A 12,245-nucleotide genomic window follows, 5' to 3' on the forward strand; every position below is an offset into this window, starting at 1 on the left:
AATTCATTCTGTTAATGCTTCAAACTTTGATATATCAGTTTTGACAAGTGCTTCGCTGTGTATGTTAGTATAATCACTCCGTCTACATTTCATACTAGATGGCTGATTAATATAACAGATTATTTGCAGCAGTTATGGCAAAGTAAAATTATGTAGTTTCTATAAGCTACATTCTGTATAAAGGGATAAGAGGACAGATATGACAAAGGAAAACAAGCATAAATATTTCCTTGAGGATTTTGCTTATTTCACAAGAAAACATTCCATTTCAACTTGACCCGTATGTCAAGAGATTTAATAAGATCATGAAAACTAGTACTCTGGTGGTATATGTGTGTATATAAAATGCAAAGAAGGCAAATAAAGAATTAAAACTTAAAAAGTTCTATTTTCTAGGCTGAGGTATCTTTCTTGTACTAATTGTGAGTCAGAAATGCTCTAAATTTGATGTGTGCTGACTCAAGTGACACTCCCCCCCACCCCACCATTATTCAGGCCAATACAATACCATATCAATTTTATTCTGCCTCATATCAAATTATTCACAGCACAATAAGGCTACAATAATATCCAGTCTGGTCTAGTGGTAAAGACATGGGCTAAAACCCAGGAGACTGAGATGTAGTCCTGCCTTAGGCATAAAAGCCAGCTGGATGACTTTGAGCCACTCACTCTTTCTCTGCACACAATGTCAGGCTCAGGCAACAAGCTGGCGGGTCAATTTCTGTTGCAATCAATAGATCAATACTTGGTTGATCCAGAAAAAACAACAACCAGATCCTACATTTGCAGGAAAATGCTAGGAAGGGAGAGGGGGGGAGAGAAAAGAATAAGGCCACAATGAAAGCAAGTCTTCAGATTATTTATCATGCTGTATCTTCATTCATTTGCTTAGTGTAGAAGGGATGGATGATACCATTCCATAAAACTTAACAACAATGTAAAAAGCAACATGGATACTCAGATTTTGCTTTAGTTAAAAGTTTGTAGATATACCATTATAGGAAATGGGGCATTGAAGTTTAATCCACACATCAGGGAATAATGTTTTATGTACTGGTTGATTACTTCAGCTTTGTAAACAATCAAACAACAATAGGCAATACTTAGGGAAACAAGCCAAAAATAATCAACTGTAAATATTTAAAAGGCAAAAAAATAAATAAAGGGAACAGTAATGGCTCAGGAAATTGTAGTATATATTGGATAAGGATTTATGGGCTAATTCCCAAAGGAATAATTTCCACTAATTCAAAATGCAATCTGAACAGTCCACTTGTCATTAGAGATTCAGCTTACATTTTATGTTTCTTTTGTAAACCTCAAACAATGTAGAAAGGAGACTAGTTATTAATGAGACTCAGGATTGTACAAGGTGTCAGTTTCAAATCTTGCCCTGGCTTTGTCTTCTATAATTGTCCTCCCTTCCCACTACCCAGCTAAGATCTTTAAGACTTTTATATATACTGCTGAAAAAAATAAAGGGAACATTTAAACAACACAATATAACTCCAAGTAAATCAGACTTCTGTGAAATCAAACTGTCCACTTAGGAAGCAACACCGATTGACAATCAACTTCACATGCTGTTATGCACATTCAACTTTGTACAGAACAAAGTATTCAATACGTTTCATTCATTCAGATCTAGGATGTGTTAGTTGAGTGTTCCCTTTTTTTTTGGAGCAGTATATTTTGAAGCAGTGTGTGCAGTAGGTGTGGCATTGTCATTTGACAACATGTATTTCTAGATATGATTACAACAAAGAATCAAAACTGACTATGGATCTCTACTATAAACAAAAGCAAAAATGTACTTTTTGATGAACAACAAGCCCTTTGGCTTCAAGCTTTCCCTACATTTCCAGAGGTGTGTGGGGGGGGAGGGAATAACATATCTATATAATAGCCCAAATATTTCAGAAATAGTCAGTGTGCACGCACACACACACGCACACAGACATACACATAATCTATTCATTTTTCAAAACATTTTAAATGGGAGAGGGAACTTTCTTAAGGTTGTTTTTAATGGTGAGAAATCACTGATAAATAGCAAATTTCATTCAGATATGTTTAGTATATACACACATACAGTCTCTTTGTGTATATATATATCTTAAATGTATTTACAGAAGCAACAATTAAATTTATAAAATTCAGCATTTAAAACAGGTCTTTTCGGTCTTGTGAAAGATAACTGCTATCATTCCACAACCACTGATCCTATTAAATGAAGCTCACAGAAACTGGGATGGGTAAGGTTGCCTTAAACCACAGTTTATCTTAGTCTTAATATAAATATTTGTGGTTAACTGAAAGTGAATTAAAATGAATTTGACATTATTATACAGGAGAATGAGGTCATAGGGGAATTACATAAATTCATGTTTTAGTATATAACATAAATATATTATTTAGCATTACAGGTGAAGTGGGCCTGCCTTAATCATTATAAAAACATATCCAATTTAATGATTTTCTCTTCTCACTGGTGGAAGGAAACTCCAGCAACAGATTTGTACAAGAGTAAATTCACATGAGTTTTGCACTGCTGTTTTTATATGCAATAAAAGACCTATACTAACTCATAGTTGTAATAGCTCAGAAACATAGAAACATAGAAGACTGACGGCAGAAAAAGACCTCATGGTCCATCTAGTCTGCCCTTATACTATTTTCTGTATTTTATTTTAGGATGGATATATGTTTATCCCAGGCATGTTTAAATTCAGTTACTGTGGATTTATCTACCACGTCTGCTGGAAGTTTGTTCCAAGGATCTACTACTCTTTCAGTAAAATAATATTTTCTCATGTTGCTTTTGATCTTTCCCCCAACTAACCTCAGATTGTGTCCCCTTGTTCTTGTGTTCACTTTCCTATTAAAAATACTTCCCTCCTGGACCTTATTTAACATATATTTAAATGTTTCGATCATGTCCCCCCTTTTCCTTCTGTCCTCCAGACTATACAGATTGAGTTCATGAAGTCTTTCCTGATACGTTTTATGCTTAAGACCTTCCACCATTCTTGTAGCCCGTCTTTGGACCCGTTCAATTTTGTCAATATATTTTTGTAGGTGAGGTCTCCAGAACTGAACACAATATTCCAAATGTGGTCTCACCAACATTCTATATAGCGGGATCATAATCTCCCTCTTCCTGCTTGTTATACCTCTAGCTATGCAACCAAGCATCCTACTTGCTTTCCCTACCGCCTGACTGCACTGTTCACCCATTTTGAGACTGTCAGAAATCACTACCCCTAAATCCTTTTCTTCTGAAGTATTTGCTAACACAGAAGAAGAAGATGGACTTCTCTTAACTGAGAACTTCACAGTTAAATTATTAAACTCTGTTCAACCGCTATTATTGCTTGAGCTTTCAATGTGAATTTTGTGGCTTTTGTTATAAATCTGTATTTTTTTTTAAATTTATTGTTTTAGTTTATGCTATTTGGTTCAGTATAACATTTTGTTTTGGTTTGGCTTTGTTCTGGCATAGTTTCCCAGTGAGCCTGAATGGGCCATTGTATAAACTGTTGCCAAGTTACATCTTTAAACATGATCCTATTCTGCAGGAACTCCTCATTGACTGGAAAACTAAAGCACTAACTACTATATATTATTAACAGTGTCTACCATCTTCTGTAATGGGAAATCAATGAACAATCATTGCAAAGACCATGCCAATCTAATAAGCTCTTTTTTTTCTCTCTGTCCAGGAAAAAATAAAATTCCTTGGGAAACTTGGGGAAACTGAAGTACTGTAATTCTATATACAAAAGGACAAGTCTCATGTCAATAATGGAAAACAAAGCTGAAGAATTTTAAATAAGCTGGTCAACAACCCATTTATGTCTTAAATGCAGAAGGACATTTGTTGTCAATGGCTTCCACTCATTCTTAAGAGAGCTGACTGATGCTGGATACACATTTTTAATTTTAAAAAGCTCTCTTGCAGATATGTATGTTGAGAAAGTTGAAATGAGGGGGGTTCTGGAATGCAAGATCTATGTGATAGCAACTAGCATAGGATACACTGTAGGATGGGAGAAGATAGGAAGGGATAATGAAAAACAGAAACTGTGGGGAAACCACACATACATACATCTGGACCCGCAATCTATATGTTGACAAGTTGTTGGGCTCCATCATTCTAACAGGCATAGATACTTGTCTCACATATTTTTCTTCTTCACTGCACTTATCAGATAAAGCCACAGAAATTTTATTTAATAGTTTCAGCTTTATTAAGCTGTCACAAGAACAATCCTACTTTGATAACAGTAACTGTGCCATTTACAGTTTGGTTTAGGTTGACATATTTAGTTGTGGCACATGAAAGGCAATAAAAGGCTGTTTTGCATTTTTAGTTTTTTTCATGTAGACTTCTCCCCCCATTAATTTGGTACTTAGCTTTTGCTAAGGGGACATCTAAATTATATTCAAGGGCAAATGGGGCTTAGTGTAAAACTGCAATGCTCATATTTAAAACAGTCAGTAATTAAGCTTCTAACAGAGAACACTATTTGTGTCAGTCCTGATAGTGACACGTGACAATTGTGCTCAGGGCTTGTATCTTTCAAGGTGTCAAAGGGCTTCCAATTCCATATCACAGCTAGGAATCAGCAGAAAACAACAATTAACTTGCAGATCTGACATGCTGACAAAACTTTTCTCTATAACTAGTAGTTCTCAGAATTTAAATCTGAAGGCAGCCTTGAAACAAAATGGTACTTATAGTTATGCAGTACTTTTGGATCAGGTAATTGAAATATAGAACACTGGTTTGGTAAATCTAAGTGACATACAGCAAACTCACCCAATAGCTTTCTGTATCCACAGCTAATTGACCATAAAGATAGTCCTATAAAGTCCAAGAAAGAAATAGCAAGTACTTTTATAAAAGACTGGAAACCCTTTATGGACTTTTTGCTAAGAATAGATGAAAAGATAAAAATGGCAATTTCGGAATCTACCAATAGTCTTGTTGGGATTTAATAAAGGCTGATAACAAGAGAACTATACTCTATAATTTAGAACAGGGGTGTCAAACTCATCACGATGGCGTCACATGATGTATCATGATTTCCATATTTATACACACACACACATATATATACAGTACATACATATACATACATATATGTACATATATTCCACTTTAAAGTTGTAAGGTTTTTTTTTCGAACGCCATCACTCTACTAAACAAATAATTCCCTCAACACTGTCAGACTTTCTACTAAATCTGCACTTCTATTCTACTAGTTTTTCTCATCATTCCTTTCACCCATTTCCTCCCATGTTGACTGTATGACTGTAACTTGTTGCTCATATCCTAAGATTTTTATTAATATTGCTTCTTCATTGCTTATTTGACCCCTATGACAATCATTAAGTGTTGTACCACATGATTCTTGACAAATGTATATTTTATTTTATGTACGCTGAGAGCATATGCACCAAGACAAATTCCTTGTGTGTCCAATCACACTTGGCCAATAAAAATTCTATTCTATTCTAAAATTGTAATGTTGTGAGCAAATATGACCCAACAACAAAAAGAATCCCACTCTTTAAGAATTTAGAATCTAAGTTCAATTTAGATTCACCTTAAATTTTAGCTTTAATTTTTACTTGTTCCAAAAATGAAAGCAAGCTCTGTACCAATGCATATATCTTTTGACAGAATATTTAAAAAACTGAGACACTGTGTCTGGGCTTTGACAGAAAAGCAATTCCATGACCCAAAATCATCTACAAACTGTTCTGTCTGGGTGCCCCCAGACTTCAGCACCAACTGAAAAAAGCAGCCAGACACGCTGGTAAACGCAAAGTCACTTTATATTTTTGAACACAAACACAGAGAAAAAACTGTTCTTACACACTGGGATGCTATGAGGCTTCACAGAAGAGTCACGACGGCCAGACAATACAACAGGCTTCTTGCTGGCACACCCACCACTGTAGAGAATAAGACCCACGCCTCCCCCAAGGTTTCAGCCTTCAAGGCCACAAGCCAGAATCAGAGACGCCAAGGATTGCAGCAAGGTCACAGGACTCCCAAAAGATAATTCTCCCCAATACAGGAAGGGCGGGCCTGCCTTTTCAACCTTTCTGGGGAGAACCACACCCAAACCCAGCTGTTGCCTATTAGGGATGGAAATACCTGGCTAATTGTCCCCTTCGTTGTGCTGCTCTTCTCTGCCTGAGATCGATGATGGCTTGTGCGTTCTCATCTAAGGACTCCAGGCTACTCGCTGGGGAGAGCTCCACCCCGGGGGTCTCAGGCTGTTCTGCCTCTTCCTCGGCCTGCAATTCCTCCTCCCCATCTGCCTGGTCCTCCTCCTCCTGTTCCTCGTCCTCCCCCTCTGAGCATGGAGCCGGCAGAATGCCAGCCGTTCCCTGAGGAGTCTCAGACTGAATCACAACACAAACTAAATTGATTATTAATAAGGGGTAGCTGACCAAATCACATGTTTGCTATATAAACATGCCCTGTCAATTCTAGGAATAATTAATGCCCCCTCCCTGGCTTGTTTGGTGATTCAAATGTAAATGTATGTCTCCTGTCAAAATAGCAACTTTTCCTTGTTCTTTACAGGGCCACCCTGACAGCTAACATTTTTAATCTTATAAAGGAATCCAAGTTGGAAATCCTTTAACTCATTATTAACATATTAAGTGAACGTTGCCTTGAAAAGAAGTATTCCCATACTGGTCATGACTGTGGGAATCTTGCAAACACTGGCTGAACTTCAATTAACATCTTGTTACTTTAGCCTTTCTGCAAACATATTGTTCCTAGAAGCAGAACACTTCTTCTTTAACATCCGTTTATAAAAGGTGGCCTCTTCCCAAGGGAAGAAAGGCAGTGAAACCTGTCTGATCTTGGGAAATTTCTACCACCTGAGAACATGCTTAAGAAAGCTTAGTAGCTAGTTGACTTTAGGGCTAACCTGTAAACAGGTGTAAACCTGCAAATGAAAGTGAGCTTTATTTTATTTTTATAGTGCTCAAATTGCCCAATGACTTTCATTCTACATTTGCAGGAGGGGAAAAATCCTTTTATGATTTTTTAAAATGATTTTAAAATAATACATTTTCCTTTCCTTTTTCAGAGTGAAAGTCATTCCCAAACTCAAACATCAAAGCTCAAACATCAAAGTTCATTTTTTTAAAAAACTTTGGATGAGCAAGATTATGAGAGAAAATTGAGGTGATTCTGGCATCCAAAGGGTGTTATGTCAAATATTCCTTAGAGATACTCTTAAATGGGTAGGTTCAAAGAACTGGTGACAGTTTTAAAAAAAACCTGATGTGGAGACTCGAGGATTAACTTTTAATGCAACTCGCATGACCTTCCCTGTCAAAAAGGAATAAATAAAGTCAAAATCTTACCATGAGTAGTTTCATTGTTTACCATTAGACAACTAAAGTGTAACAGGGCAATGGTGGTTTGCGACTGGTTTGTGGATGTCATCACGGATGATCTGCACATGCTCAGAAGGTTCTGTACATGTGCAGAAGCACTCCATGCGCAAACATTCTCAGTTCCTAACCGGTTAATGAAGGTAAGTAAAACCCACTACTGTAATAGGGACATAGAACCATGCATTACAAACACATACATCACAATAACATGAGCGGAATATCTATACTGATGCTTCCAAAGATTAAGGACTGTTGTAATACTTTCTCAGTGGAAGAAAATCTAACTTGACTTATTTCCAAACCAGACTAATACAGAATTAACAAATCTATGTTAGCCACTTCTCTCTTTAAGATGTTTGAATGGAATCTGACACAAGCAATTATTTGAAAAGATGAAAATAAAGCAACCAGAAAACAATTACAGTGATACCTCGTCTTACAAACTTAATTGGTTCCGGGACGAGGTTCTTAAGGTGAAAAGTTTGTAAGATGAAACAATGTTTCCCATAGGAATCAATGGAAAAGCGATTAATGCGTGCAAGCCCAAAATTCACCCCTTTTGCCAGCTGAAGCGCCCGTTTTTGTGCTGCTGGGATTCCCCTGAAGCTCCCCTCCATGGGAAACCCCACCTCTGGACTTCCGTTGCCAGCAAAGCGCCCGTTTTGCGCTGCTGGGATTCACCTGCTGGGATTCCCCTGCAGCATCACAAATACACAGAAGTCTGGAGGTGGGGTTTCCCATGGAGGATAGCCTCAGGGGAATCCCAGCATCGCAAAAACGGGTGCTTCGCTGGCAACGGAAGTCTAGAGGCAGGGCATCCAAGCGGCAGCGGTGGGTGTGTAAGGTGAAAATAGTTTGTAAGAAGAGGCAAAAAAATCTTAAACCCCGGGTTTGTATCTCGAAAAGTTTGTATGACGAGGCGTTTGTAAGACGAGGTATCACTGTATTTTGAGAATTTTAGTCCTGGATTGAATAGAAGATTCAGGGCATAATTTAATTTCCATATTGTATTAATTGAGTTTTGAATTAATTATTCTTAATCAATTTTTCCCCAGTCTCAGAGACTCACTTATACAGAAACCTTATAAGTTTTATCTGAGGTTTCATGCAAGTAAGAATCATATTGGAGAATAAATAAAAGTTATTGGCATATCTCCTGGAGCAGAATAATTTTTCAACACTGCCTGAAACTACCCTGCAAGAGTAGAGAAGCAATACTGGAAATGGGTGCTCATATTTGTGTACCCAGTCTAATGGTGCAGCAAGGAGCCTGGAGAAGCCAACAGAGACACACGTTCTATTTTTCTCCCAATATCAGGAATTTCATTCTTAGCCCTGAGTCTGAAATCAGGTGAAAAGCTGACCAGAAAAACCAGAAATTCTTAGAAATAATGTATCACCACCTGTTTAGTTTTCATATCAGAAGTGGAAGACCTGTAATTTATCTGGCTTTACTTGTAACTTCCAAGAATAGAGGAGATGAGAAAAAAAAATCTACCATAGAGAAATAGCCCCTTGCATGGAATGGAATGGAATGGAATAGGAGTTGGAAGGGACTTTGGTGGTCTTCTGGTCCAACCCTCTGATTAGGCAGGAAACCCTATACCAGTGATGGCGAACCTATGGCATGGGTGCCACAGGTGACACGCAGAGCCATATGTTCTGACACGCAAGCCATTGCCCTAGCTCAGCTCCAATGTGCAGGTGTATGCTGGCCAGCTGATTTTTGGCTTGCATAGAGGCTCTGGGAGGGCGTTTTTGGCTTCCAGAGAGCTTTCAGGGGAATAGGAGAATAGGGAGGGCGTTTTTACCCTCCCCTAGCTCCAGGAAAGCCTGGGGAGGTCGAAACACAAGCCTATTGGGCCCATCAGAAGTTGGGGAACAGGCCATTTCCCAGTGGGCCTCTGGGGGTGGGGGAGGGAGGAAGCTGTTTTTGCCCTACCCAGGCATTGAATTATGGGTGTGGGCACTCATGCATGCGTGATAGTGCGCGCCCACACTCTTTTGACACCCGAGAAAAAAAAATCACCCTCACTGCCCTATGCCACTTCAGACAAATGGTTTTCCAACATTTTCTTAAAAACCTTTAGTGTTGGAGCATTCACAACTTCTGGAGGCAAGGTGTTCCACGGATTAATTGTTATAACTATCAGGAAATTTCTCTTTTAGTTCTAAGGTGCTTCTCTCCTTGATTAGTTTCCACCCATTGCTTCTTGTTCTACCTCAGATGCTTTGAAGAATGCTTTGACTCCCTTTTCTTTGTGGAAACCCCTGAAATATTGGAACACTGTTATCATGTCTCCCCTAGTCCTTCCTTTCATCAAACTAGACATACCCAGTTCCTGCAACCGTTCTTCACGTTTTAGCCTCCAATCTCCTAATCCTCTTCGTTGCTTTTCTCTGCACTCTTTCTAGAGTCTCAACATCCTTTTAGTATTAAAAAGTATTTAATGCTAGTGCTTAATTAAAACAGGGAGTTGAGACTGTCAAACTAGTAGTATTTAACATTGAAACCATTAACTTAGAAGTTCTCGATGATACATCAGATCCTTGTTAAATTCAGTCAGAAAGATTTTTGTTTTGTCCCTTCCTGATCCAACAATCTATGTTTATGTTTATTCAGGATGGATTATTAGGAATCTTTGAAGGACATAGAACCTATATGTTGTGAAGTAATTGTTCCCCTGAACTAGCCACTCTTAAGCAATTCCTCTAAGAATGTCAAACTGACACACACTGAGCCGGAATGTGCCGCCAGCCCCAGGAAACAGATCTTAGTAATACTGTACACACAAGGTCATTATTAAATATAGTACATCCAGGGAAATGCTGATGGAATTTGTTGCAAGGATTCCCTTACTGACTGACTGACTGACAGTAAGAAAGATAAACTGAAATAGCTGCAGCTTGTAATTTGCTCCTCTGGAACTTTGAGTGTTACATTCATTTCATTTGCAGCCATATAGAAACATAGTACTCCTATTCCAAAATACACAACGCACCAAAATAACATTAAGTATGAATTACAACTATGGTATTTATTTCAGTTTCAATTAAAAGTTAATTAAGATACTCATAAGATTTACTTAAATCAATCAATTCAATCAATTTATTAGATTTGTATACCGCCCCTCTCCGAAGACTCGGGGCGGCTCACAACAATAATAAAAACAATATTCCAGCGAAAACAAATCTAATATTAAAAAGCACATAAAATCCTATCATATTTAAAAAAGCAAACAACAAGACATGAAACACAGCTTGTTCTCAGTTTGTGTTCTCCTAATTTTCAAACAGAAGACCATATCTGACCCAGAACTACCAGCTCAAATCAACATGTACACACCTTCATACAGAAAATTCCAAATTCACGTTCAACCACTCATATAGGGTCCTAAAGCATTTGGTCAGGATAGTGAGCTTGCAATGCATTTGATAAATGAGCCTAGTTTGGTCAATTATTGGGGTTTCCCTCACTCCCAATCTTTACAGAGCATAAATCCAAGTAAAGCACAAAAAAGACATGTGTTACTCTGAAGTATATACCCAGACCACCCACTTGATTAAAAAAATATGAATGAATGGTCTTTAACTAACATTATATGGTTTTCCATGCCAACTGAAAACTGATTATTGAAGGAGTATGCCCTTTCAAAGACATTTTGGAATCAAAGAGGTGCATAATTATGAAGGTAAACATTTACTATTAATAACTGCAGATCTAGCCCTTGTTAATACAATGGGTTACTTATTACATAGGAAATGTTTATATTCCAGCTTCTACTATTAAACATTTCACGGAGCAGTTATTTTTGGCTGTACATCCTTGGCTTTAGCAAAAATGCACTAATTTTGCCTATGAAAACAAGTTCCCAGGTTGCCATACTCCCAAAATCTGGCAACAAATACAAATTCTATTGACAAGAACCGGGGATACTCAAAACACTTAATATTTCCTTCACTTCGGATCTGTTCAAAGCTTCTGCAAAATTATTTGGATTTACCTAGTTCATCCCACAGCTGCCTGTATTTGTCTGTCATTGCAGTTCCTTGTTGCCTCCAAAGTGACAGCCGTGGGTCAGCCATGAACTGTTCTGTTATCAGAGTCAGCATACGAGCACCGTTTGAGTCTCTCATTTTTAACATCTCTCGCACCTACAATATAAAAATGTAGTTTAATACGGTTTTTTTTAAAATGAAATAATATATTAACAGAAAAGAATAACAGAGTTGGAAGGGACCTTGGAGGTCTTCTAGTCCAACCCCCTGCTTGGGCATGAAACCCTACACCACTTCAGACAAATGGTTATCCAATATCTTATTTAAAACCTCCAGTGTTGAAGCTTTCACAACTTCTGGAAGGAAATGAAGAATTGCTGGAAGCAAGGGAGAGGTCAGTGGAATAATCAATATTACCAATTCATACCAACAGTAAGTATTGCAAGTACACAACGTTTTAAAAAGTATGTGTACAATGAAGAGATAGAATGTTTTATTATGAAGTAGCCCAATATTGAGAAAATAATCGCATCTCATCTTGTCTCATCTGATATCAGAAATGTAGGAATTAGAAAGGGAAAAAATATTAATTTAAATTTAAAAATATTAAACATTAAAAAGAAAATAATACACACTTTCAAACTGATGTTCCGCTAGCTTAGAGGTGCTGTTGTTGCAATTTAAGGAGAAAGAGGAGGAGAAATAAATATTTATATGAAGATGGACAAAAGCTGCAGGAGTGGGATAAATGAGAGTACAATCTGTGCCACATCACCTAATACAAAATTAATTCACTGGACAGGAAGAGT

At 37.6% G+C, this 12,245-nt stretch overlaps 1 protein-coding gene across 1 annotated transcript in view; it reads right to left on the minus strand.

Moving 5' to 3' along the window:
• Positions 1-12,245, minus strand: part of ZSWIM6 (zinc finger SWIM-type containing 6) — a 134,952-nt gene that overhangs the window by 50,641 nt on the left and 72,066 nt on the right. Inside the window, exon 4 of the mRNA XM_070743302.1 lies at positions 11,442-11,592. Within this exon, the coding sequence (XP_070599403.1) occupies positions 11,442-11,592 (151 nt within the window). The remainder of the gene's footprint in view (positions 1-11,441; positions 11,593-12,245) is intronic.

Source organism: Erythrolamprus reginae, chromosome 2, assembly GCF_031021105.1.
Source record: "Erythrolamprus reginae isolate rEryReg1 chromosome 2, rEryReg1.hap1, whole genome shotgun sequence".
Taxonomy (NCBI): Eukaryota; Metazoa; Chordata; class Lepidosauria; order Squamata; family Dipsadidae; genus Erythrolamprus; species Erythrolamprus reginae.